Source organism: Lepisosteus platostomus, chromosome 21 (genome assembly GCF_059453375.1).
Source record: "Lepisosteus platostomus isolate fLepPlt1 chromosome 21, fLepPlt1.hap1, whole genome shotgun sequence".
Taxonomy (NCBI): domain Eukaryota; kingdom Metazoa; phylum Chordata; class Actinopteri; order Semionotiformes; family Lepisosteidae; genus Lepisosteus; species Lepisosteus platostomus.
The window spans coordinates 555,988-583,880 of record NC_142631.1 but is presented as its reverse complement, the minus strand read 5'-3'; the positions used below and the strand labels follow the sequence as shown (position 1 = coordinate 583,880).

General features: G+C 47.3%; 2 protein-coding genes across 4 annotated transcripts in view; one reads left to right on the top strand and one right to left on the bottom strand.

The window, feature by feature from the left end:
* The window catches only part of ralgps1 (Ral GEF with PH domain and SH3 binding motif 1), a 144,961-nt gene that overhangs the window by 3,704 nt on the left and 113,364 nt on the right, over positions 1–27,893 (top strand). For 2 of the 3 annotated variants that reach the window (XM_088615142.1, XM_088615141.1), the window contains 3 exons: positions 22,423–22,539; positions 24,115–24,219; positions 25,083–25,133. In XM_088615142.1, coding sequence (XP_088471268.1) covers positions 22,483–22,539; positions 24,115–24,219; positions 25,083–25,133 — 213 coding nt within the window. In that variant the 5' untranslated portion in view covers positions 22,423–22,482. Of the gene's footprint in view, positions 1–18,721; positions 19,089–22,422; positions 22,540–24,114; positions 24,220–25,082; positions 25,134–27,893 lie in introns of those variants that run through there. The other variant, XM_088615140.1, reaches the window with a different exon arrangement.
* LOC148643793 (uncharacterized) lies at positions 13,309–16,900 on the bottom strand. Its single transcript, XM_088615162.1, has 2 exons — positions 16,559–16,900; positions 13,309–14,900 (listed from the first exon to the last, which is right to left on the bottom strand). The coding sequence occupies exon 2, from the start codon at positions 14,884–14,886 to the stop codon at positions 13,936–13,938; it is 951 nt and encodes a 316-aa protein (XP_088471288.1). The 5' UTR covers positions 14,887–14,900; positions 16,559–16,900; the 3' UTR covers positions 13,309–13,935.

The window sequence follows — 27,893 nt, the reverse complement described above, 5'->3', positions numbered from 1 at the left end:
GGTGGGGGTCTGAGGCTAAAGGCTGTCCAGGCTGTCTGATTGCTAGTTATTCAATCCCAAAATCTCATCCACCACCTTGCGCCCCCCACCCATCAAGCTTCTCCACTCAGAGCAGACCTTGCAGGCATGTGCTGGTGGAGAAGTTGCAATTTAGTGTCTCGTCCGGCGTGAGATTGGTTGAGTTACACTAATCAGGTTATAGTGTAAAAATTAAACTGCTCGGATTACACGTCGGTCGCGTCAGTCTGCCGGTGCTTTAATCTTCAGCTTGTGTGTTTTTTGTGCTGCCGAGTCCTGTAATTTGGTGTCAGACTTCGCTGTTAATCGCAGATCTCGCACCGGCATCCTGTGCAGACTGTTATTATAGTGGAACTAAAACAATTTCTTTGTCGCATCAGCACAACTGTGGATCGCTCTGTTCCAGTGTGTGGCACTGGGAGGCAGCGTTACTGGGAGAGCAGCGCTGCGCCGCAGCCTGTTCCCCTCTCCTCCTCTTCTCGCTCCGCTGGCTATGCAGATGAGAATCTGGCACGAAGTTGCCCTTAGGACCTCGCTTAATGTGCCCTGGAAGAGCAGAGGTTATATCGATAAGCCTCTATTTCAAAACGTCTTCTAGCCCATTGTTACGGAACAGCACTCTGACCTAAAGCTATTAAAGGGCCGCGTGTTCATTTTCGTTCCGGGCCTGCTGGTTTGCCGTTGTTCGGTTCGGGAGCTGGCTGTATATTGGCACAGTGAAGTGGGCTGGAAGGGCACTCGAGGCAGCCCGGAGAAGGCGGACCCACTTCATAAACGCCAGCACTCATCTGGCTGCCCCAGGCTGGGGCTGTTCTGTGGACTGGGAGACGCTGAATGTTTTGAATGCTTGTGCCGCTTGTGAAAGCCCGAAATATTTCAAACATGTCACTGCGAGGCTGTCGAAACTTTGGGCAATGTGAAAGGAAGTCTTGAGGTGTCTTGTTCTGATACTGCCCCCTCCTTGCCTCCCTCTGTATGCCAGCAGCACCACAGAGGCCCCCCCCAGCCCTGTTCTACCACAGGCACCTGTGGCAGCAGGACCACAGGGCTGCAGGGCAGGGACTGGTTACTGGGAGTCCTTGGTGTCCCATCAGTGAAACCGCTGGAAGTGTCTGTGCAGAACAGGCTCGTGGCTGAACCCCAGTAGCGATCCACTTCCTGTGCCAGGGCTGCTGCTGCCTCCTCCTCCCTCTGGGGCTGCTTGTGCAGAAGCAGCTTGCCGAAGCACAGACATGAAGAGAAGGATTCAGTTGAGCCTCGTATCAGTTCACATATGCAGAAGGGCGATTGTCTCTGGCCCTTCTTAAACTCCAAAATATTCCTAATAGTTAAACGTATGAATAAACATGAGTATACCGATTGTCAGTTGCATAGTTGGATTTAATTGCTTATTTACTGCTTGAGTATTTGTGCGGTTCATTAATCCAGTCAGCCACCTCAGAATGGCACCTGACCTTGAAGAACTCGGTATAATTTTGTACAGGTTCTGTGCTGCATTGTAGAAGTTCCTGTTTTTACTTTCTGTTTTAGCAAAGCAGCAGAAGACTAACCTGCTTAACCTTCAGCTCCCCCGGCTGTGTCATAGTGAAAGGAAATGATCTGGCTTTGCTTCAGTTGCCGCAGCTGAAGGTGAAAGAGAAACCTGTTTCTGCAAAGGAGCAGATGTGCTGAGATTGCCTGTGGAGCCGACGTTTGTCGTTGTCACTCGCGGTCATCTCCGGAGAAGTTTTTTGTGGGCTTCAGTTGTGCAGCATTAGGTTGTACTTGCTTCCACGCTGTTTGTGTCTATCCAGGCAAGCACCTGTCTGCTTCAGGCGCTGCAGCATGGGAAGGATGAGAGACTTATTAGGTCTGAAGCGGGCGATGACGTAAAGAGACCTGCTAGAGTGTAGCCCTCGAGGGCCCGAGGCCAGGACCACTGATACAAATGGTCCCTTTTTTTAACCTCCATGCAGGGCCGGCTCCTCTGGGACATGGGAGACACCTGTTTACTGAAGCCCCTTAAGCAGTCGGCGCCCCCTTGCCATTTTTACTCTGTTACCCTTCTGCTGTAGTGTGCTAACTGGGAAGGGAGACCTACAGTAGGTTAATAAACGAGGAGATCTGGGACAACCGCTGGGAGATTCGGCAGAAATGTAATGTGTAACTAACACTTGCACAGGGGCAGTAGGTTTTGTAATCGTTTTTCTTTGAGGACCTTGAGCCTGTTGTCTAAATACTTCTGAGCGACTCCTTTAAAACGGGTGGGTTGCAGTCCGTGGTTCTGATTTGCTTTCGCACAGTGAGGCCAAGCTCGAGCAGAATGCTTCCTTCCCTGGCTCGCTTCAGAGCAGCTGACTGGAGACAAAGCAGCCTCCTGTGAGGCACTGGGCGTGACGTTTTGTGCGAGGACTGTAACGCAGGGCAGTCTGCAAGTGGAACACCCTGCACGGGGTATTAACAACCGTGACTGCTCCACGGGGAGTAAAAAATGTGAAGGTTGGCAGCAGGTGTGCCAGTGCCCCCTGCTGCACGAAGCAGGGAAGTGAGGTTTAGGTTAAAGAGGCTCGAGCATGGAGTGTCGCAGTCTGTCCTTCTTACAGACCAATCAAACTGACTTCTACATGCAAGATTATGGAAACGATTATTACAACTAAAGTAGTGGATCAGCTATATGGAAATCCTATTCTGGGAGACGGTCAGCATGAATCTAGAATAGCCTGGACTTGCCTAAGCAGCTTTGAACAAGCAACAACTGCCATGGATATACAAAGAGCATATGATATGGTGTATTTAGATTCTCAGTTCCTTATTACAGGCAGTAGGCATTCAGGGAAATGTGGGTTTGGCTAGAAAATTGGTTAATAAGTAGAAAACAAAGCACAGGGTGATTGAGCGAGAATGGCTAGTACGAGGAATGAAGGCTGAAATTGAAGTGATATAGAGGTGGTGTACCACAGGGATCTCTGCTAGGACCACTGCTCTTCTAATTTTGATTGGGGATTTAGAATCTGGTATAGTATTCAAAAACCTTTAAAGGCGCCGACAAAATCAACGCTGCAGATTTCTCCAGAATGAACAGCGAAGCATGAGCCAGCGGACACAAGTGGAAACATATGCGAAGGTGCATTTCAAACGGAGAACAGGAGGTATTCTGTACCCAAAGAGATGTAGGAGTGTGGAACAAACTCCCCAGCCCTGTTGTTGAACCTGGATTCTCTCAAGAAAACCGCTGGATGAGAAGCTGGAATCAATTTACTTCCAAACGGGCTCGATGGACTGAATGGACTCCTCGTTGATGACCCTCCTTGTGTGATGTGCTTGTTCAGAAGACTTGTCGAATCAGGGCTGTCAGCACGTTGTGGAAAATAATTAAACCCCCGCGTCGTGCATCACATTTCAGCACGCCAGCTGCCCAGGCTGACCCTGCAGTCACCTTGAGGTTTTCTTGCAGGCTATTTCAGGTCAAGCAAGTGTTGAAAAATAAAAATCTTGTGGGACTTTTTTTGTAAACTGGGACTGATTTGTAAAACAAAACAGCATAAACTTTCTCCTAGAGCCTGCAATTTGTCTTGTAATTGCTAGTTTAATGGTTTTAAAATGTCATTTCTGTCTGCTGCTTTTATTTCAGCTCATGACTTTGCAGAGCCGCGCTTTGTTTTGTTTGATTGTAGGTTTTAACCGTGAATGGGAGGACAAGTCCTTTGAAGTTTTTGTTGTCGTTGGCGGTTTGCTTGGCAGCTCTGTGGAGAGGAAGTGGGACTGGCGTCCAGGCACACGCTTCTGCCGTGGGGCTCCGGCCTCTCTCCCTGCTTGTGGGTTAATAACCTGTCCTTTAGCACTTGAACAGACCATCTCATTGGCGCGGGCTGTGCTCAGAGCAGTGATTTTAATTGCAGGAGGGCCCTCGGGGACAGTTTATTATGTTAAAGGCACGTAATTTCAGTTTTATTTCCATGCGAGAGGTGGTTGTGTGGCCTCTTTTTGCTGTCTAATTTGTTATGGAATATCTTGCTGGGCCCTTGTTAAGGACCGATATCATAATTTAATCACAGTTGCCAGCATGAACATATTGGAAGGAAGATTTATTAGTGTGACAGGTGCTGTCACAGGGCTATTTGGGTGTCACACTGAATGTGACAGAATATTACTTTACAAGACAGCAGGGTTTTTTTTTAAAGAGACCTGTGCTGGTTAGCGATGCTGTCTGTCTGGGATATGAGGCTGAGAGCCAGCATGTCCCTGGGCTTTCTGAGGCCTTTCACTCGCATCTCTCCTGCGGCTGGGAGTTCGGCTGTGTCTGCAGGCTTTGCAGCTGTGGTTTTCATGAGCTTGGGACCCACAGGTCACGCTCATTCTGCCTGGCCTGCTTTCCTGAGTTTCTGCTGCCATAGGTTCTGCATAGGAGCATGTTAAAACAACCCAAGCATATCTAGGAAACCCACACCAACGCAAGGCGAACATACGGACTCCACACTCACGGCGCCCTGCGGTCCGGGATTGAGCCCAGGGCCTCAGCGCTGCTGGGCAGCAATGCTGACCACTGTGCTACCCAGTTGTTTGACTCGTCTATACTGGGAACAGCGGTACAGGCAAAGGCAAGCTGTTGCCCCACAGGGGAAATGCTGTTCGGGAAGAGTACAGTATGTCCTTACTCTTTCGGACAATCGGTACAGGAGCTTGGGACTGTTGAGTCCTGAGATGAAGTGGACTGCTGTGTCATGCAAAGCCTGACCTGTTTCCCTTTAACAGGGATGGAGATTTCCCAATTTCCAAATCAGGCAACAGCTTGTGTGGTTTGGTAACAGGCAGTATTATGTACAGACCAAGGGATGTGGATTGAAAGCCCTCAATCTGCATGCTTTCGGACATCTAGCATGTAATAGACCTTTGACTTTAAGAGAAACACTTTAATCTTCTTTAAAACCAAAGCCAGATTCAGTAGGAGCTTACAGAGGCTGATGGTTCAGAGATGACAAGATTATCAGTCTGTCTCCAAGGGTGCCCCATATACGTTCTTCACACTGTATTGCAGCAGCATGGGTTTTGTTCTTTCAGAATGCTGTACTGGGATTTGTCTCAACCTTTTGTCGTCCACTGAAGAGCAGCCAATGCTGCAGCCTGACCCAAGAGGATTATTGAAATGTACTGATGTATTTTTTTGTGATCTTGCTGTAAAAAAAAAACCCCTGTGTGATTATCTGGAATATTAATCAGGACGTTCGGGGAAGAGAAATGTTTTGAATGGCCTGGAGGTTTTACGCCAGATTTTACTTATTGCTGTGCATGCCATACTGATTCATACAACAAGGACGATGTATCGTTATCTTATTAAATCGCTGCCAGTCAGTGCTGCAGTTAGACGTATCTCAGATTTCAGTGGTGTGGAGCGAGGCCGTGTGGGGTTATTTTATCTGATTTCGCGATGCACACGGCGCTGTGCCTTCTGGCCGACCGTCCCCTTTCTCCGCTGCTCACTCTTGCAGTGGAGTAGCAGATATTTCGCTCCGCTGCAGTGCAAAGCAGCCTGCGGTCGCTGAAATCTGTCTCTCAGCACTTGCGATCAGAGGGCCATGCTTGCTCCGGTGGTGTATTTTCTGCGCCTGTTCGGTAATTGCTCTTCTGGTGGGGGTCGGATTCTGTGATGTCAGGAGCTCGTTCAGGCCGGGCCCGCGAGTCCAGAAGCCTCCGGTCAGAGCTGGGGCTCACATGGTTTCCTCACCGGGTCGGGTCGGTGTTGTGAACCGAGCTGGTTTGACAGTCTTTGGTTTTCAATGAGAATTTTTTTTCCAAATTTTGGTTTCGGGTCAGTCTGCCAGCCATTTCGAGCTGGCTGCCTGCGGCGCACTCAGTCTGGTAACTGCCTGTGTGAGAGTTAAATTGAGGTTGAGGTGTGCCATCTGGGTGTGATTGTAAAGCACAGTTTGCTCCGCTGATTGAGACTGGTCTGTCGGTTTGCTCCGCTGATTGAGTTCAGGAAGGATGTCCCTAGGTGTGCTGCTGGCTATTGTTCTGAGCGATGCTGCTGTGTGCAGTGCACTTGTGATAGAGTTGTTCTCTGTGAACCCACTAGCTTGTGACCACTTTGATTATCTGTAGTTTATCTTTTGCTAAGCAGCTCATCTGTAGTTTGACCTAAAGCAGATTAGTTCTCTCTGAGTTTTGTGTTGAAAACAAGAATGCTCTGGAAGATTGCTGGACAGTTTCTCTCTGACGTTTAGAATATTTGTCATATGAATTGCATATGACAGCATAAAATGTTCCGAAATTTGGAAAAAAAAACACCCTCACCCCAACCTTATTTTCGGCTGTAAATCCTGCATCCCTTCCCCATGTCCCTGGAATATTGTGATTGCTGCCGCGGCTGTGTGCGGGTACAGGGATGCACGTGTAGTCATTTATGTACCTATTTATGTAATGTGATGTTTCAGTTCAAGTGCCATATCTAATAAAATAGTTGTTTGGAGCAGATTTCCTCTGGCATTTTGTTGTCTTTTGGCAGGTAAATATCCCTGCCTGGAATCGTGAGGTGAAGCAGGTGTTTATTTTTGTTAGTGCATTTTCAGTAAGCCAAACAATAATTATCTGGTGGGGGAAGGTATTTACTAGCCAAACAGATAGTGTGTGGTTGGCTAATGGCTTTGCTTGATCTCTTTGTGGAAATTCCCAGTCTTGTGTAGCAGCATCCAGATTTAGTGTTTTTCATGGAAATTGCTGTGTTTACAGTGACCTCTTGTCTGGATAGCAAATAAGCCCAGAGGCCTTGGGCAGCAATGCTCTTTGTCCAGTGTTTGCTCATGGGCATTTTGGTCAGCCCAGGCCAGGGTGACAGGCCACAAGCAGTTCAGCAACAGCCAGGTCTGTGCTCGCTGACCAGGGGTCAGCAGGAGAGTGATATATTTTAACCCTTTCAGGAAAACTGGGACTGACCTGTTCAAGCTCAAGTGGTCTTTCAGCTGTGGCTGTATCCAGGGTTTGCTTCCTGCAGTCTGTATAAAGCATTCTCTTTAGCTTTCTTCCCCTCCCTCAGTCGACTGGAGCAGTTGTCTGCCTGCAGATTCGCACGGTCTGTGTGCTGTGCTGCAGTGGAATTCCCTGGCTTCAGATGTGTTTTGCCATTGTGCCACACTTTGCATTGCGTTTGTCTCGAAAGGTGAGGTCACCTTGGATGCTTGGAACTAGCTGATCCAAGAGTCTTATCCTGGTATTTTGTGAAGGTTTAACAACTTGCTCCACAAATTGTTTAACTATTGTGGAGATTTATGGGACTTAAGTGCATAATCCTCTTCCATTCTCTAAAGTACCTTTTTTCAACCATATCCCAAACAAATCTTGGACTGACAAAAGGGATTTAATCAAACGTTTCACTGAGCATGTTCACTCTTGTACTTTATCTTATTCATATATGTCCTTTTCCAATCCAAGATCTCTCTATACAAATGCGTATAGTTCTGTACAATAGAAACCATAGAAAACTACCCATTGTGAGCTGCACTGATTTGTATCCCTTCCTCGGCTATCTGTTCTCGTGATTTTAAATTCCTGATACTATTTTGTACACCCGTCTTTGCCTCCATGTTCTCTTGAAAAAGAAACCGCTAAAGAAGCAAACTGGAGTCAGATGGCCTTTGTATTCACATAAAATGATCAAATGGCTTATTTGGCTTATTTATAAACAGGACTTTGTTGTTGTGACCCCACTTCCTCTGAAATGCCTCAGGGGACTCAAGAAGGATGGGCAGCACTTTGGCACCCTGGGTACATGTTAAGACAATATAATTGCCATGAAAGCGCAAATGTATGATCTCCCCAAGACCGTGCTCATTATGTGTTTTTCTCTCTCTGTAGACCATTCTACCTCTGTAGGTCCTCCGCTGTGTTCCCTACACATCTCTCTGTCCTGCAACAAGGATCACATACGCCTCATCTTGGTAATACAAATGGCTTTCCCTTTTCATTGTGTTGAAAAATCCCACAGCGCCATAAAATATACATTTTACAGCATGCTTCTTGAGAAAGAAGTCTGTCTGAGTGACTGATTGTCTTCCTGCAGCTTGCACACACTCACACGCTCGGCCTGTATCGCCGGATGTGTGAAGCAGCTTGAAGATCTTGGCTGATTTCCCAGTGGACTCGCAGAGGTTTCTCCTTGGAAGCAGCTCTCTTTAATACTCTCCCTGAGGGAGCTGCTGCAGTCGAGTCTCCCTCCCTCTGGCCTGCGACAGTGGAGAAATGTTGTGCACACTGAACAAGGGCAGCGTGGAAGTTTTTGCCTTCCTGTCTGTTCATAGATTGTTCACAGAAATGCCACATCGAAACCAAGCCTACTGAACACTTAATCACAGTGCTGTGGACGGCAATGTGTACAAAATACAGCAACAAATGTTAAAGATCTAGTCTGTGGTGTTGACATACTGCGTGTGTAAAGGAAAACACCTGTGTTGGAGAGTACACCTCTGGACTTTAGACCTTGAACATATGAACATACTTGAATTATTGTGATGTTGCTAATGTATCCGTTGCCGCTGTTGATGAAGGGCTCTGTGTTCCTGACATTTCCGGATCATTTAAAAAATCACTGAGCTACTTGACGTCTCAGTATTATTTAGGTTTCTCTTTTAAAAAAAGTGTTTGTAAAATTCTCTCTCTATATATATATTATTGTGTAGATTTTTCGAAACGTCTCCTAAAGCTTTTACTGTTATTTTTGGTGTGCTAGGCTCTATGGGTAGAAGGCCTTACAGATCAAATGCTGCAGTTCTTGCTAATTAGACTCATTCTGTAAGTGTGCAGCCTGAAAAGGCAGTGATTGTTAGCCACCTCTGCAGTGGAACAGTAATTGCACAGTGGGATCTCTGGGGTGTTATTCCACTCTAGCAGGTATAGTAATTAAGGCAGAGGGGAGTCGAAGACAGAACAATCCTACTGTAGCCTGTAGCAGCAGGGCCTTGCTATCTATAGTAGGAGCGTTATTATGCAGGAGAGGAAGGAGTGAGGCAATCACAGCGATGTACCGTTCTTTCCTTCTTTTTTCAATTCAATTTGGAAGCGAGTTCAGAGGAGCAATGGGGGTCCTATGAATTCATTGTCCACCCAAGATCGTTTCCTCCTGGTTTCTTGTACATTCTTGCTCAGAGTGGGATATTTTCATCCCAGTGCAAGTCTCTCAACCCAGATGGTTTCTGCCTGCCCACTGCCGAGCTCCTTGCATTGCAGTCTCCCCCTTTAGTATTAGACTAATGCATAGGCTCCTTTATGGCCTTTTAAACATATCAAAATATTTTTTTTAAGTATTCTGAAATTCTAATGTCGCCCCATCACCCTCTTTAATAGTATACTATAAATATACTGTTATCGAAGGGTGTTCTCGGATGACATTAGAACTTGAGCATACTTCACACACTTAATCATTTTTCTGTTAGCTGAGAGTGAAGCACTGATTTCGCCCTGCTGCTGTGCCCACATTCTGCTGCACATCTGCCTGACGCTGCTGGAGCTGCCAAGCCAAGCCCTGCTGGGACGGCTGCAGCGGTGCCCGAGCCGAGCTCTGCTCAGCGCCGCCCCGTCTGCCGCAGGACGGCCCCTCCTTCGCAGGCGTCTGCTCCGGCTGCGCAGCTGCATCCTGCACCCTCCCCACCTGCCCTGGACTTTGCCCCTCGGTCTGTCACTCCGTTCGGTCTGTTTGTCTCTGAACAACATCGGCGCAGGGTTTGTGTTTGTACATGTCTGGAGACATCCGGCCACGTCTCTTAATGAATTCCATAGTCTCAGCTTATTAATAATGTATTTTTTTTATTCTATTGGCATGTCTTTTGATTAGTTTCTTACAAAATAAAAGATGGCACTGATTTATGAACTGGTTTCCAGGAAATAACAAGTGTGGTTTGAGAGAAATCCCATCACTTCGAAACTCCTTTTACATGGGGCAGTGGGCTTGTTTATTTGACATTCAATTAAACCGGCAATTTTAAATATTAATTAAAAACATACTATAGTACATTCGCAATAAATGCTGGCAGCTTATCTGCTGACAATATAAGCTGGAATGTTTTGTGGGGACTGGGCATTTCGTAGGGCTTCACAGTCAGACCGAAGCCCACGTTCCCAGCAGTGTGGGGACACATTGTCCCTCCATGGCCGCGTCGGGCACAGCAGCCGTTTTCCCACGAGCCTCCCGCCCCTGCGCTTCCAGCGGGAAGTAACGAGATGAGTGGCATCTGGAACTGGTGCCGGCGCCGTGTGCCTCCCGCCTGTGTCGTTCCCGATGGGAATGCTGGCTCTGCGGGAGGCCTGGACGCCCCTCGGACAAGCTGGCGGCCCGGAGTGAGAGCTCAGGAGTGGCCCCTCCCTCCGCCTGTGCAGCCCGCGCTGTAGCCGGCTCTTATCTGCTGCAGTCCTGCTGGAAGTGATTGCTACAGCAGCAGCAGCTGGAAGGTGCTCAGCAGGGCTCCTTGGAGACGCACGATTTCCCCTGGTCGCTGTTCACTAAAATTGCCTTTTAGGCTGTAGTTTCATGGTTCCCCTTCCTCTTCCACCTCCAGGCCCTTTCGCAAGGAAAGCAGTGAAGGAATTAATCTTTTAGTTCACCATGTCTTTAGATTGTCAGCTGCTCAAGCGTTGGGGCGGGGGATAAAATAGACTCGTTAAGCATGTAATTTAATTAATAACTCAAATTAGCCATGGACAGCTTCAGCCGAGGGGAAGACAAGTGGCCTGTAGCGCCGTGCTCCTGGCTCATTGGTGCTGAGGGCACCAGCTGGGTCTTCTCCGTGGACTGGCAGGGTTCGATCTCGACCGTCTCTGGGCAGGTGAGGGGGGCGATTGTGTTGCTGTAAAATTGATTGTTGTAGCTATTTCAGGATACATTTCTATCCAACATTATTTAGTAATTCTACTCATAGGCGTACTCATAGAAATGTTCTTGGTAGTAGAAATCGTATTCCAGCCACCCAGCGACAGTCAGAACAAGATCTGTGAGGAGATGCCTTGGCAGTTACAGCATGAGAACAGTTACAAGCAAGAGGCGAGGCCAGGCTTTGCAGTGCCTGTCTTGCAGCTGGTTCATTTACCACTGAGTGTAAAAAAACAAAACCATAGGGTGAAGAATCACTGAGCTGCACTCCCAGGGTTTGGAAGTCTGCATTGTCCTCGGGCACGAAGGTAATGATCGAGCCCCTTGTCTCACCTACATGTCCTGACGCCAGTCGCACACGGCCCCACGCAAGCAGCAGCCAAGTCCTTTGTGTGGATAGAGCCGCTGTTTGGAAGGGTTTGAGTCCTGTAGAGAGTCAGTCTCACCTTGCGCTCCGGGTCCTGTTACTGCTTTGTAATACTCGCTGTGAATAATCAGATTGGGGGATCACTGACAATCCTCTCCAGAGGATAGCACTGAATAGGAGGGAAGTTCTTCATGACGAAACGTATGAAATAGGCCTAAGCAGGTTAAATAAAGATTTGGACCCAACCCATTAATCTGAAGTTTCAGTTCATTAATTTGAGTAGCATTAATTACTGGGTTGATAATTTTTTAAGCGGCAGTTAGCTCAAAAGATTTGACCTAATCCAGGCTTAAGGTCAAAAACCTCTGTGAAGCCGGTCTTTGGATTTCAGTATTTTAAAAATGTTGGTTGCTCTTCAGTACAGCAATCTAGATACCCATGACACTGAGGCAGATACACTCAGGAGGCACTGTTGAGCCCCTGATATTGTATTTAATACCAAGTACAAAGCCTTTACATTAGGAATGACAGCCTAATGAGGATGGTTTAAAAGCATCTGAACGATTCATGGCCGTTCATATCATATATAACTTTTTCTGTCCAGGAAAACTCAAGTGTCTCTAAGAGATTTAGCAATGTAGGTCACGGAGCGCCAGGTTAAAGAAGGGGCGGAGGAGTTGAATGTATGTTTCTTGCTGATATTTCCTGCTGAGCTGCAGGAAACTGAAGTAGATACAGCAGTGTGAAATTAATCTGGATTAAGTATTTTTACTCCTGCCCGGCAGAAGCTCTAGACAAGGTAGAGTTATTTGGGGTTGCTGGGTGGATGAGATTTGGGTTCATTTGGGCTGGCTGAGTGAATGGGATGATTTCCTTCAATGTGCGCGCGCGTGTGTGTGTGAAATCTTTGTTAAACACAGCGCAGTGTTTGTTAAGCCCAGCGGTCCACAGAGTTTGAGTAGTGCCGTAAGGGATTTCCTTACATCCCTACACCCAAAAACGTTTTCAATTCTCAGGATCCGCTTTGCATGGAAGAGGCTTCTCTAAACTTGTAATCGTACAAGAGACTGATAGAGCTCCTTGCGTTTTCAGTAGCCGAATATTCAGTCAGGGCTGCAGATGATTTGCAGTGCTGGCTCAGTACGTGAGGTCTGGCCCGTGCCCATTTTGACAAGCGTTTGAAAATGCAAGTTTTTATAGTTAGTTCAGAAAACCCACTCGCACAATCTCTGCTTTATCTCAATCTCTGCGGCCGGTAGAGGAAGCAGGGCGTCCGGGGTGGGAAGGGAGTCTCTTCTCGCAGCTCGCAGGTCTCCGGCAGCCTTCTCTCGTGTTAAGGGGTATCTAGTGGTCTTTGAAGCTCCCTCCCCTCAGATCTGTCTTCTGGCACTGAGAAGCTGCTGCATGTTTTTATCATAATTCCTTCCTTTCATCCCAGAGGATCCCAACACACATGAGCTTGCAGGCGGCAAGCCTTCTCAATACCTGTTTGCATAGCGGAGTCACTCACAGCTCTTTTGAATCCAGGTGTCCTCACGCAAAAACTCTTTCCCCGCTAGCAGGCGTGATCTGTTAAGATCTGACTAAAACCACGACTCCACACCTTCCCTTTGATGTGGAACATTTCTCCTGTGAAAGGAAAGCCAGGCGAGCTAATAAGCGCAACTTCAAAGATGGGGGGGGGGGGTGGGGTGACTAAAGAATTAGAACAACAATAAACATAAATCAAGTGACATTTAAAGTCCGTGGGCCTGATGGGAGCCCGCGGCGCGTCCTCCCGTCCTCTCGGCGGAGCTGATGGGAGCGATAAGCAGATTACGGCCCGTGCGGTTGCCGTGGCTACGGCGGATGCCTCGTGCCTGCGCGGCCGTGGCTGTGCCGCGCTGCGCTGGAGGAGGTGTGTGCGGGCGCCTCACACCTGCAGTCGCGCTGGGGCTGGCCGCCTGCACAGGGAGAGGGGCTCCCTGCCCGCCCCGGACCTGCCTCTTGGGTTTTCACACAATTTAAACATCATTGGCACCTGGCAGGAGTTTCCTCTGTAGGCCATAAGCAGGCAGTGAATATTTTACAGTCTTTGAAAGCAATCATTCACTTGATTTTCACTTTCTTTATTTCTGTTACACATTTAAGCTAGTTTACTGTGGTCATGGTTTAAATGTCTGACTCTGTGTTCAAAGGACACGTTTTGGTACTGACTGAACTAGTTCGAATGGGACTCTGTCATGTCCTATTTCAAAGACTGCAGTGATCAGCAGGCATTCCATATTTTATTAATGTGCCCCAGCTTGCTGTTAATATTAATTCTGTCAGTATGGTCCTTTGGCAGCCCCGAGCAGCGAATACGTTTGTCAGAAATGTGTGATTTAGGGAAGTTAGGAAGTGAAATATAACACTGCTGTTTATTAATCAAATTTCCTTCCTAGAGCAGGCTTGCCTGTTGCTACTGGAGCATTCCTTGGTAATAATGAGCCACTATTCATGACATTTACTTGAGCTACGATTTATTTTTAATAAGAAATGAATGTGGTCATTTCTGTATTAAAGGTAAACCTTGTTACAGTGTGACTTTAACCAAGAAAATGACATAACTGAGAAAAGATTTGTTAGTGTGTCTGAGTAACTTTCTGTTCCGGAGTCTCAGTTTGCAAAACCAATAATGCTCGTGTTTAAGCAAATTATTTTTGGTTATTTGGTATTTTCTGGTGAATCGGCAAGTGTGCTAGAGGCTGCTGACCACACACGGGGGCGGGCCAGTGGGAGTTGAAGGAACTGAGGGTTTGGGGCTGGAGAGATGCCGCTCCGGCTCCGGCTCCAACTCCAACTCCGCTGCCATCTTCTCCATCTTCTCCAGCTCGCGCCCGATGTCCAGCACGTCCGCCGGCATGGAGAGGACAGCCGTGCGCCTGGCGGGGCGGCAGGTGTTGTCCGTCTCTACGGTGAGCGTGCAGGTGTCCCTCAGCTCGTACCTCCGCCTCCCGGCAGCGGTGCGGCTGCCGTATTGCTGGATGCGCGCCAGCTCCAGGAACTTCTCCACTGTCAGGTGTCTCCTCTGCTCTTCCGTCAGAGCGATCTGCAGGCTCCCTGCCAGGTGCTCGATGACCTGCTTGTCTGCAGTCAGCTCGCAGTAATGGGGCCCTGGCTCCGAGTCTCGGTGGTGTGAGGAGGAGCTGGCTGGGTTCACAGCTGCTGGCTGGAGATCAGAAGAAGGGGAGGGTGACTTTATCTTCTGCTGCTCTCTCAGAGCCCTGGAACATCCTTTGGGTGGAAATGATGAGGTGCCTCCGAGCTCCTCCGGAGTCCCTGTGCCTTTCCCTCCTGTCTCCTGGGGATTATTGACCTTGCTTGTCTCTGTCCTGTCTGCGCTGTGGTCCCGTCTGTGCTCACTGCCTTCTTGGCCCCCCTGAGATCCCCTCTGGTCTGCTTGTGAGCCCAGGATCAGCCTCCACTTTCCATCCTGCTTGCTGAGCCAGACCTGCTGGGCAGCCAGCTGAAAGTCCTGGTTGTCGTAGTAGTGCTCTGTGATGGTCACCTCCGCCGCGCAGCGCAGCCCCAGGTCCTGCAGGCGGGACTCGGTCCTCTCTCCCATCCGGTGCCGCAGCTCCACTGTCACTCTGCTGCGCGCCTGGACAGCCCCGTCCCCCGACTCCGTCCTCGCTGTCTGTGGCAGCATCGCCGCGCTTCTCCCTGGGCAGAGAAACCACATTCACAGCTCCCGTCAGAGCAGGCCGACCTGTCGAGGGCATGAGCGAGGCAAAGGTAAGGAAGTCTTTGCATCTCTCATGTCGCCTTGCTGAGGTCACTTACAGTATGTGCAACTCCGCCTCAACAATACTTTTTGCCAAGCCAACAATGTGTGGAAGGGGCAAGAGAGGGCCTGACGTTTGCATAGAAGAGTTGGCTGCCCACGCCTTCCACATTTTTGTTCTAAACTATTGTCATGGAGTTTTATTGTCCCCCAAAGTGTTAACGCTTCTCCGAACGGGCCTCAGTCTGTGGCGTCTGTTCAAGACTTTGCTTGCTTTGTTTTCTGTTGCTTTATGTTGATAACGCATCTCTCTAAGTCACTGCATGCATGGATACCTGAGCATGGCAAACGAGTGTGTGACAACAGTCTGATCAGCCATTCTCGGCCCTAAAGACTTGGCATCTCATGGCAGCAGCTCTGCTGTGCAGAAGCACATCTCCCCCTTCCAGACTTCCAGAACCGACTTGTACCCAGTTTGCAGATCTGGGCACCTTCAGTCTGTACTTATTATTAATGGAGCTTCCACGTACAGGTCCTGTTTGCCTGTGATTGGGAAGCATGAAGGAGCTGCTGTACAACATGAGGAATAAATGAATCAACCAGCTCGTTGACTCAACGAGATACATACTCTCTGATGCCCTTGGGTTCGGAGAGATTGTCGTTTTGTGGGCGCCTGGCAGCAGCAGCTCCTGCTAGAACTCGCTAGAGACAGGAAGCTCCTGTTCAACTTGGAATCAGTTCCTAGAAAAATCTTTCTAGAGACAGTGGGACGTTGTTTCCTGTACTCTTTAAAAAAACAATTTCACAATGCCATAGTGAGTGATGAAATCAAATTTTTGAGTTGTGAGGGAATTTTGACATGCTGCATCATGATGTCTACATCATATATTTGTAATTATAAATTATAAATAGTTTTTGTGTGAATTGCTTTATATGCTACAACAATTACATGGAATTGTAAGAAATCATTTTAATGAAGGATTTCACTGATGTGTTGATAGGTTTGTAGACTTCAGAACTCCTGCTTATGAGCACGTCTTTCCTTCTCACAGATTTCTGCCCAAAGCTGTTTAGACCGTGTTCCGTTTGAAGAGGGGGTGCTCGAGTAAATTCACTTATACACTGCCCATTTCTCTGATACCATTGAACTGTTGAGTGGTTTAAAAATATTTGTTTAACCTTCAGTCCTTTTTCTTATCTCGTGCTATCTCTCACCATCAACACAATAGCAAAAGGACTTCTGATTCATGCAGAATATAATGGTGTACACATGGCATACAAAGATGCAGGTTATTCCTGTTGCAGTCCTGTGAGCCTGATCTGCCTTCAGAGCACCCTCATCAAACTGTTCTAACACCAACAGTTCATGCATGGTGGCGTTCAGGTGCGGGAGCAGGCATCTGCACTGCAGTCCAAAATGAGTTTTCTCAACGGCAAAGCGAGTTGCCATGACTCCCGTTTCCCCTGCCACATCGCAGGAGGTTTGCTTGCAAGACCCGGTCTGCGCTCAAGACCTGCCCGTCGCAGACACGTTCATTAGCGCAGGTGGTGTCTGCCGCAGAAAGCACTTTCCCCCCGCAGAATCCCCCGGGAATACCTCTGTCTGCGCGCCGCCTCCTTCACGGATCTCTTACGGCTCGCACTTTCCTCCTGTGGAGCGCAGCAGGCAGGCTGGGTCCAGGGCTTTCTTACAGCCTTTTCCCTATAAAAAGACAACCAAAATAAAGCAACAAACACAGCCCGATGTTATCAAGTAGAGGTAGGAATGCTGCCTTAGCGACGGAGTGAGAGAGACAGTGTTTATGGAGACACACTGTGTATGCAGTGGTTGGCATGGAGAGCTTTAGCATGGTTTTCCGGCACGGTGTCTAGAAAGTTCCTTGCCACTCGCGTGGCGTGGGTGAGCCTCGTTTTATGAGCCGGTGTAATATGAAGCTAGAAAACTGATAGCTGCGCTCAATTATTGTTTCAAAAGGAAGTTACTTTTAAAATGCTTGCTGCTGGAAATAAATGTACTGCAAAGCAAATATTGTGAAATTCAACGCAGTCAGCTCAGTAGTAGCATATGGACAGCAGTGTGCATGCTGCCGTGGAAAACCATTGTAGCTAGGTTGTGTTGTAGATGAGCAGTTATGCAAAATTCCTGTGCACTGAGCTGACCAGAAATACGAGGTTTTCTAGGTCCAAATATTGTATTTCCAGTGGCAGCTGGAATGAGAGTTACAGTGCGGTGGTGGGTGATGCAGGCACTGGCTTTCTGTTGCCGTTCTTTCATAAAGAGCCAAAGTAAACAGTAAACAAAGTAAAGTAAACGGTTTCGGGCCCTGGCGGTTGACCAGCGAGCTTGTGCAAGGTGGAAAAAGCTGCTTGATCACAGAGGTTTTAAAAAGCAGTTGTACGAGTCTTCTATACAGTGCTTTAACAGAATCAAAGGTAAACAAAGGGAAACTAGTAGGTTTTAGTTAAAAGGAACCGTATTTGAAACCTGATTCTTTACAGTTGAGTTTGCAACAGTCCCTTTGTGGTCATACGTTTGATCTGTTATTGTGATGGTCGGATATCTCTAAGATGCTTCTTTGATCTGCTGTGTGTGCGGCCACTGGCCACAAGAGGGACCTACTGTGTAAAAGTCCAGAAACAGACTTCTGAAGGTCAGTGCAGGGGTCAGCAGCTTTCTGTCCAAAGACCAATGAGAAAACGCCTGTCTCTCAGATCTTGGGCCTAGCACATAGTATTAGGATTAATAACCAGACATACTGTACAGTATTAGAGTAAATATGAAATTATACACAATTCTGCAACTAGCCACCCGGTGACAATAAAACTTCATGTATAGCGAATTTTTTTCCCCTACAGGAAAACTGCGCAAACAAAAATCCGTCAGCTACTTTATCCGATACCTTCAGTTGTGGGATAACTTCAAATGTGGGAGTGCAGTACCTAATAAACACACGGAAGTAACCCAGACTACCTATATCTGAATCTGTTGACCCTATCTGACTTGTGCTATTTGCTATTCATAATTAAGAATTACGTGTGGCATTGCTCTCCCTGAGAAGGAGAGAGAAAAAGAACAGGGTTCATCAGCATTTCAGGTTGCTTTCATAGGCTGTCAGTTCCTCTTTATGATACTGGACACGATATTTGAAAAGCTGCACTGTCTCTTTCTGCTGATCCGTTTGTAGAGGATTGCATCGTAGTGTTTTTACTTTTTCTTTCTCGCACGTGACGCGGCTGGGCTGCGGGGGCCTGGGGAGAAGGTCACTCTTTGACTCTGAAAGCCGCGGTCTGCGGTGCGGCCCCCTGTGCCTCCCCAGCCACGGCCCTCGTGATGCCAGCGCCTGCCCGCCAGGGAGCATGTCCGTGGGTACGGAAGTCCCGCTGTCTGGGAAACTCACGACTGAACGGCCGGGGAATTTCAGAGTCTCGTTTTCCTGGAATAGCTGAAACCTGAGGGCATTTCAGGGTTTGCCAGGGAAGTACCTGAGAAGCTGGCAGGCGTGGAATTTCCCTGAACTCTCTTGGGCGGCTCCTTGTCTAATTATAGAAGGTCCTGTTTTTTCCATTCTCTGCGTTCAGGGCTCCGGTACACAATCGGCTTTAATCTTCTCTCCCTCTCTCCTTCTCTTCACTCCTTTCTTGTGGATGACCATCTCCTGGTGGATACAGCACCGTCACTTTTAGGTTCTGCTCTTTGTAATCAAGTGTGAATTTTGTCTAAATGCAGAACCACTTTCATCGGCGTGTCTTACTTTCACAGATTTAAAAGACTCTGCCTTCTGCCTGACCTGCCTGGTTCACACCGATTATTGAACTGCAGGCAGATCCTTGCTCTCCGCTCTTTCTACACTTTCCGGATGGAAAAGGAGGGATATTTTTATGAAGATTTCTTTTTTAAAAAGGCATCCTCTGCCCTTTGCTTCTTAAAAAGGATTTTTCTGAAGCGGACCTCCAGGCCCTTAATCTGGAGCACCACGGAGGTTACCATAGCAACCCCGAGATGGCACCCAGGCCTGTGTGGCGTCACGCCAGCCCCTGAATGGGGGATACCGTGCAGCAGGCACCTCTTACTGCCCTCTCTGCTTCCAGCACGGGCTGCTGGTTTAAGGACGTCGTGGAAAACTGAGGTAAAGAACATGAAACGCGTTTAGGAACCAGGTGCTGTTTTTTTCCTGACGCTCTAAAGTGTGCTGTGGCGTGGTATGGTGCCCAAGGTGCCGCGCCATCTCTGGCCATGGCTGATCGCGCCTTCCTGTCTGTCTTTTTTCTGTCCTTCGGCAAGGTTGGGGACAGCGGGTGGTGGGGGGGGAGGGGTGACAGATGTCCTGCGCTCAGTGCAGGTTTGTGACGGGCGCGACATGAGCCAGCTGCTTACGCTGCGAGTGCACCAAGGCGGCCGTCGGCTCCGCTGGTGCAGCTGCTGAAACCGTGAGCGTTTTTCCCCGCGTGGCTTCGCCCAGGAAGCCTTCACAGCTCGTCTGAGCACGCTGTCGTCAAGGGCGTGAGGCCCCCTGCCCCGGCCATGACACCCTCCAGCCTGCTGCCTCCCAGGGTGACTGACAGCGGCTGCCTTTTCTTCTGCGGTCTTCCTTCCAGTCACCCGAACACCTGAACAACCAGCTCTACGTGCTTGCTTCTCAGAAAGGCTGTCGTTTTACCCGTCCTCACGCTGGAAACAAAACTGAAAATGAAATCCCCATTAATGCCACGGTTTGTAAAAGCAAGTGAAGCAGGTAAAAGAGCCATGTTCGGTCACCATTGTTTATATCCGGTGTAGTGATTGGTGTGCCGTGGTTGTCACACTGCTGCCATCGGGTGGCCATTGATAGTTTTACAGGAGTTATACCAAAGAAACAAAACCAGAACTTAACATGAGCTTTTAAAGACTCCACAATGTTCATTTCTAAGATTTTTACATTTTTAAAATCGCCTCAGAATGTGATTTAGAAATTGTGTAAAATAACAAAACTGTGCGTAACATTTTGTGTGTGTTTAACTTTGGAGTCCAGTCTTTGTCACTCACACATTTCCAGTAGCCTTTACCCACAGTTATATTTTGAGGTCATGACTGTTGTTGACTATGAATGCCAGAGCATCTCTAGATCAGCTGGCCATTCTCAAAATACAGAGACGCTGAAAAGCTGGCAGCAGGGCTGTGTCAGCAGTAAACTGAATAAGCTGCACCAACGGGAGTAAGTCATGCACTTGAAGCTGCTTAACTCGTGGGTTTTCTGGTCCTTATTAAGTTATCTGGATTTTAAAACGTGCAACACTTAATTCATTTCCGTGGTGCTTTCTAATTACATTATGGAGAAGGTCATTAATGCGTGGAGTAACATAACTGCAAATCGATACTGCGTGCGTTGAGCAGTTAGCTGAGAAGCGTCTGCTGAGTGTGTGCTACCAGGGCTCCAGAGGGGGTTTGCTGGTGTGCAGTTTCTTGTCCCTTGGGGCCGGAAGTTAAAGCGCTGATGGATCTCCCCCTTCTGGTTGGCATGTTGGAGGCTCACTGTGTCGCCGTGTGTGGCGCAGGGCAGGGTCACGGAGCTGCCCGCTTCCCTACTGTCTGTGGATCCACAGTCTGTCCTTGTTCGTTGTGCCTCCATTTAGTGTCACGCTGCAGAGCTGGACCTCTTGCCAGTCAAGGGGAGCTCTGGGTGGAGCCTTGGGTACTAAACCCGGCACTGCTTATAGACCCCAAGAGCGGAGTCTTGTCTGGGTGGGGTCTGTCTTGTTCTGTTTTCATTGATTTTTTTTCTCTGCCAGTACTGTTTTTTTTTTTTCTAGGACCCTGTTGCCATCCCTGACTTACTTGCATGGTGACTATTTTACTTGTGTGGTCAGAACAGATTTTTTGTCCTTTATGAAATGGCGTGTAGGTATACAGGTATGTATTATTTTAAGGTGAGCCTTGGCTGAGAGTTGACAGAACAGCTAAAAAAATCGCTATATAATAGGATTGTGGTTGGGATTATTACTGTATCCAAAGTGGAAAAGGTCCAGTTCCAGTAAACAAAATCCAGTTTGTCTAGAGATGGAGGAGTGTATTTGCCATATGTGCTTGTACATTGGCCACTACCACGTCATACCACTGGTGACGTTCCAGTCTTTCCCTCCAGGTGGCAGTGCAGTACAGCTGAAGTGGCAGGACAGTTGCCTTCCTTTGTGTGTTATGTAACAGAGAAGGATGCCTGGTTCTTCACAGTGGACACGCTGCTCCCCGGCTGATGTCATGCACATGTGGAAATTGTGACTTTTAAAATTTAGCGGTGTTGTTCACCTCCTGCATCTCAGATGTTTCCAATTAACTGCTCTGTTGTATGTCATGGGGTCTGTGGAGGAAATCCTTCTTCTGACTTGTGCAGTACAATGTAATGTCTTGAGCTCAGGATTAAGCATCCCGTCTAGAAAAAGAAAGAGTTATTGTGGGACTGCTGAGCTCTGTTTTTGGACCGTTCATTTCTTTTGTCATCCAAGTTTCGTGCCATACATGTCAAAGTCTCTGGTTATGTCTTATTCAAATTAACTCGGTGCAATAGTGTTTCCATGGTCGTAAGTGACTCTGTTAAACTGAGCAAAAGAAGTAAGAAAATGAGATGAACGCCAACAAATGTTTGACATTTACTGTAGTTCTGAATATTGTAAACCTAAATTATTTCAAATAATTTCCAGATGAGGCCTTGGAATTAGTGCTGAGGATTAACAACCTATCGATGAATAAAAGCTTTAAATGAGCATAATTTTTTTTACTTAAATAGAAATATTGTTTTCACCATTGATTTGAGCTGGCTTTAACTTTCAGTCTGGCATTTGGCACGTCTGTGAAACGTTAAAATCTAAAAGTGTGTGGGCGTTTCCATTCTCAGGTCATATGAAATATTTTCCTATGTGTTTTACTCCTTCCGTGTCTGCTGGTCTGTGGGTTAGAGGGCTCTGCTGCTTTATTAGCACATCAGGGAAAAAGCTTTGCTCCCTTTCACAGAGCTCCAGTGTTGCCTGAGGAGGCCTTGCGGGATTTTTGGAGTGATTGTCACATCCTTTGTGATTCAGCTCTTGCTCTTGGGGAGCATGAAAATCTTCAGATGCTGATCTATGTTCACACCAGCCCTAGCCAGCCGCCCAAAGGCAACTCCTTTGGCCAGGGGCTCCCCCGAACCTCTGGCCAAGCTCAGTCTGGCCATGCGCAGTGTCGTCCGGCGAGACGGATGTTATATTGATCAGAGCAGTGCCTCGGCGTCCTTATTACACAGGAGAGCTGAGGGATATGCTGCCGGGGGACGTGTCCGGGGCTGCGTAGCCCCTTCGTCTTCCTCGTTCCTGCACTCTTTGTCAGGCCAGCAGTGTTGCAGTGCCAGGGCACCCCGCCGAAGGGGCCCGAACCCGCCAGGTGGCCTCAGGTCTGCTGCGGGAGGCAGGAGTGGATCCTCAGGCGCCTGTGCTCTGTGTGTGTGTGTGTTGCAGGGATGGATCGCAGGTCATGCCTGTCCTGCAGCTGAGGCCCCCCCCCGCCCGGCCGCGAGCATGTACCGGAGGAATGGGCGGATGGCCAGCGTCACCGTCACGTCCGCCACTCCAGAGGTACCCGTCCGCTCGCCCGTCGTTTGGGCTCCCCCGTGACTCCCCCATCTCTGCCTCCCCACTAGCGAGTGATCATCAGAGTCTTGGAAAAATGACAAATGGAATGTTTTTCTCTAGCAAAGGTGACAGTTGACAGTTTTAAATGAAGTGCCCAAAGTTTTCAGGTTCAATGCCAAGTAAAACTTGAACTATAAAATGCCCCAGACGTGCACTCACACTTGAACCTAGCTTTTAACTCTTCCGACCTTTTAAATGAAGGGTTTTCAATCTTGCATGAGAATGATATGCACTGTACACGGCATAATAAATCTTCCCATGTTTGTTATTCTTCCCTGTTTTTAAAGCACTGCACCTCCTTCACAAACATAGCTCTGGCTGTCTGATCTCCAGTTTTAAATTATTTGAAATTTAAGAAATATCTGGTGCTACAGCTGGTATCATAACCCTTTCCTACTGCAAAATAATGGCTTAATTAATAACTTACACTCCTGAAAGAGTATAGGCCATGCCCAAAAGAAGAATGGTAAGTATGATAAGACAAAATTGAGCAACCCAGTGACCACCTGAGGGATCCTTTCACATGTTATTATAATGCGCAGTATTCTCTAGCATTGTGCTCAGGATTTTAATAATAATACTTTAGATTCTTCATAGGCATTGGAAGGCGCAGACAAATACCATTTAAGGCATAAAACCACATCTGAATTGCCTAAATGTTTAAAATTTAGTTTTGGTCCTTCACCAAATTAAAGGGGGGTTTAGTCTAAATAAAGTGCTGTTCCTGGAGGGGATGGCAATGGGAGGCTGTCACGGCCCAGCCTGTGGTCTTGTGTCCTCAGCCGCATGCCTCAGATATGAGCTGGCGAGCTGGCCGTGTTTCCACCACGATATCAAAGCTAAATAGCTTCTTGTGTGCGCTGGAAACTCTGCAGAAACCGTGCTCAGGGAAAAGTGTAAGTTGCTTCCTTACATTAATGTAAACACAGGCTCTGTCCTTAAGGCTGCAGCCCGACGGATCACTGTGAATCTTTGGGGTCCAGAAGAAGGTTCCTTTAGTTCCAGAGATTCCACGAACCAGGACTGTCGGAGACAAGCGCCGACTTTTCCTAGTTTTGAAGGAAATTCGTTATTTCCCAGCCTTAGCCTGAATTTCCAAGTATAATGAGAAAGTGCTGTGAATAAATCTTGTCTGAATTAATATTCTAAGAGGTTTAATTTCTTCCTTTTTAAAAAAACAAATCTTATTCAGGCTTTTTACTCTAGAGGCAAACGCGTTCTCGGATTTTGCTCTCCAGCTTTGATCAGTGTTAGTGTTTGTGCGCTTTAGCATTAAATGTTGAGTTGGTGACTAATTATGCTGATTACGTGCACATTAACAGTATTTTACAATTATTTTAAACAAATGAACACCTGAAATTGTACCCAGTTAAATGCATTTCTATCAACAGTTCAGTTTCTTCAGTTTGTTTTTCCATGATGTCTGCTCAAGGGTTTGTGTGTTGACACAGTGATGAGAAGAGCAGCCCTTTGTGTCTGTGACTTTTCTGTCTGATTCCTATGCTGTTCTGCGTTAAGGGCAGCAGCAGTTCTGACTCTCTGGATGGGCGGAGTGTGGACTACGCCAAGAGCTATGACGCTGTCGTGTTTGACGTGCTGAAAGTCACACCTGAGGAGTTTGCGGTAAGTAGGTAGGCCATAGAGGTCCGTCTGTCACACCTGTATGGAGTTGCATGGGACCCATCCTCTCAATTCAGAGAGGTCCTGACACAGAATGATGATTCCTATAAAGATAATTCCTTACGTTTCCTTGGTGCTATTTCATCTGTCATTCCACACCAGTAACAGAACAACAGTGAACAAATCAGGTAGAGGAGAGAGAAACTGCTGCACCAGTTGAACTAAGGAGGAACTTTAGGGATGTCAGACACTACAAACCCAAAACAGAATTTGTCCAAGACACTGGGACGCTCTTACGGACGGTGCCCTGGGGTCTTTAATGATCAAGTCGTGGGGCCTGGGTTTAATATCTTACCTGAAGGACAACACCTTTTAAAGCACAGTGTCCCCAGACACCATGTTGGAGTATTGGTTTGGAAATTGTGGTCCAAAGAGAAGTGCACCTCCTATTGGCCCACACCACTGATAGCCGCAACCTGCATTTTGTTCCCTCCCAGTACTGACCAGTCTGAGCCTTTCATTGTGTCTGGGATCTAAAAATAAGACCAGGCAACAAGTTGATGGTGCTGTGACTGATGTCTAAAATATCCCAGTAGCATCATACTGTTCCTAACGGGTCCTGGAGCAGTATTGCACTTAAAACTCCAACCACTCTTGCCTAGTCCAGCTGGAAGCACCTCGTGAGAAGATTTGGGTAATTTACAGTTTATGGCTGCATACATTTTGTGGCTGCTTTCACTGGTTAATGGGAAGAGAATGTGTTCATCTTCAGTGGCCACTGAAGGCTTAAAGAAAGGTGATTTATTCAGGTATCCTAGAGGTAAAGTGAAGAGATTAATGGAGCTTGTTTTATTTCCTTTTCACAGAGCCAGATTACCCTGATGGATGCCCCAGTCTTTAAAGCGATACAGCCCGAGGTAAGCAAGCAGATTTCACTGAGTAGCCCTTGACGTGACTCAGCTTAAAAAAACACAACTTAAGAAAGTCCAGAAATGTCAAGATTCCAGCTTTAGATTTGTGATGGGCAAGGAAGTGCCCTTCTCTAGTGAGCAGGCATGCTTGGAGACATTCAGACATTTTAAACCTGATAGCACTGAGCTACAGCTAGGTCACGGTTTCCCTGGCCTGTTCGTCTCTGGAGTTGCATTTCTGTCCTGCCCCTTGCCTGTGTTTTGTTTGTATCAGTTTTAGAGCCATTCAGGCCTTACAAGATACAACACCAATTTCATTCATTTCCTGCAATTAAATCTGGAGGAAAAAAGTTCTGGGAACATAGGAAAAAAAGTGTTGGAAGTCAGTCAGCTGCTGCGTGGAGAAAGATTTGATTTTCTTCTGTTTCACCGAGGTCACCTGGAGATTACGATGTCTGTTATAATAGCCAAAACTTCATGAATCTCTACTTGGCTTCCCGTGTTCTGTTGATGAATAGAGAGCACTTATATTTCTGGAAACCTTCACTGTGGTATAAAATGATCTTGATCTTGTGAAAACCTTGGTCTGGAAGAAGAGTGGAACAGGCAGCAGTGAATGCAGTCTGACAAAGAAGCAGAATATCCAAACACTAAGAGCAGGTTCAGGACCATGAACAGGAGGCTCAGAGTCTCCTGACACAAACCACCCTTCCACACTACCAAATGGCTTCCTCTCCTTCATGCCCTTCCTCGATTTCCTGTTTTCCTTTTAAAATGGGTCAGTGGGTCTACAGTCACACTGTGTTCCTCACCTGGGCTACCCCCGTCACACTGGCCCAAGTCTTTTCCATCCAAGTACCTCTCGTGCCTTGGAATGTGTCCCTGGACAGTGTAAAATAGGTGTTCTGTTGATCTGTGAGATGGCAGCTATACTGCAGTGTTCCTTACCAGAGTGTGATAAAACAAAGATTGTTTAATTATTCATTGGTTAAAGCTGATAGACTGTCATGCGAAGCACTTCACATTCTCTTTAAATCACAGGTTGAAATGGTCCGGTTGAGCTTGAAGGGGTCCGAGGTGCCAGTCTCCCTGGATATGAAGGGATATTGTGTTATTTAGTAGGAACTGGGGGAGGGTTAAAGACTCTAAATGTGGTTAAAGTGACAAGACATGCTGCATGCTGGGCAAACCCAATTCAGGCAGCGTGGAGTTAAAAGACTGCGATGCCAGCACTGTGATAATACTGATATCAAAGTAATGATTTTCAGGAATGGAAGTCTTTATCCTCACGAAATTATCCTCCTCTTATTAGAACCAGCTCTGAATAAACCTTATTCGGGGAGACTCTTAATATGATAAGACAAGAGAGACAAGTGTTTTTATTTCTGTAGCAGTTTGATGTGTGTTCTGTTCGACCAGCTGCAGGTTCGAGTGGTATTGATGAAACAGAAGAGCTGTGTATTTCATGTTGTCTTTATGCCATGCATCTTTCTGGGCAAGGTTCCTTGCTGGAAATATCTAGCCCCTGGCTTTTCCTGCCACATCGGATGAAACTCTCAAGTGGATCTAACTTCTTTGCGACAGGATTCATGTTTGTTCCCTGGGACTTATTGTTCTCTTGACAACTTAAATGGTGTCCTGTCAGGCACAGATGAGCCTCTGGGATTGTGATGGTGCAGTTCTTCCAGGGGTTTCATCATTTCTTCATTCATGTTTCATCTGTTAATGAATATTTTTACGTTTGTTTCCACAGATCATTTCCTTTTCAATTGCGAGTTACACTTAATCATGTGTTAGGAATGGGAACAGTGTAATTCTCTCCCACAATCCTTTTTCCTTCAGTGATGCCTGCGGCTTCATTCTTTTGCAAAACCCAGCCATCAGGGCACGGGTGCAGACCATCGCTCACTGGAGACTGTGAGGCAAGCCCTGGCGAAACCAGAGGAAAATGCCAGGCTCACAGACATTACTCTTACTGGGGCTGCCTTCCTCTGACAGGCCGGGCCGGCAGAGACTAATTCAATCACATTCTGGCAATATGAACTCCCTCGTAGCTTCAGAAAGAAATTGGTCTCAGCTGCGTCTGGTTCTGTGAAAGGGATGAAGTTACTGTTCTCAATTCAAGAAGAGGGCAACTCGTGGCTTCCCTCACACTTGTAATAATGCAGCCTGCTGCTTGGATGTCTATCCTTGCTACTGAGAGACAGCCAGAGCCCAAGAACGTGCCATCTTTCCACTGCCTAATAACCAGGCCCTTGGATCCCTTACTGCATGATAAAGCCGTAGTTTCTCCTGTCCTGTCGCTTCGTAAGACGCTAATAGTGGTTGCAGATGAGTGGAGGTCATCCAGCCATTTCTTCAAAGAAGACAGGATATCATCTTTAGCCATATGGCCTATTATCTTGTTCTGGACTCCCATAACCCTCTGTTGAAATTAGCAACTGTGCCTTCTGTTCCCTGTTTTAAATTCACTTTCCCTTTGCTTTCCATTTGCACTCTCTGGTTCGTGTTTCACCGCTGCTTCTGAAGAAGTCTAACATGTTGACTTTGTCAGTCAGTACCTTTGTGTCTGATACCTTATCGGTCCCCCTCTGAGGGCTTTCCTGTCCGGCACTGAGATCGGTCCCACTCTGAGCGTACAGCCTCATGGCCTGTCAAAGTCGTGTAAAACTGTCGTGTAAAGGGGTGGTTAAGAGCAAATGAAAAAATAAAACCTTAAAGTAAGAGAATTCTTCCATTTTCTAGTTAATTGCTTGGGTATTTCCT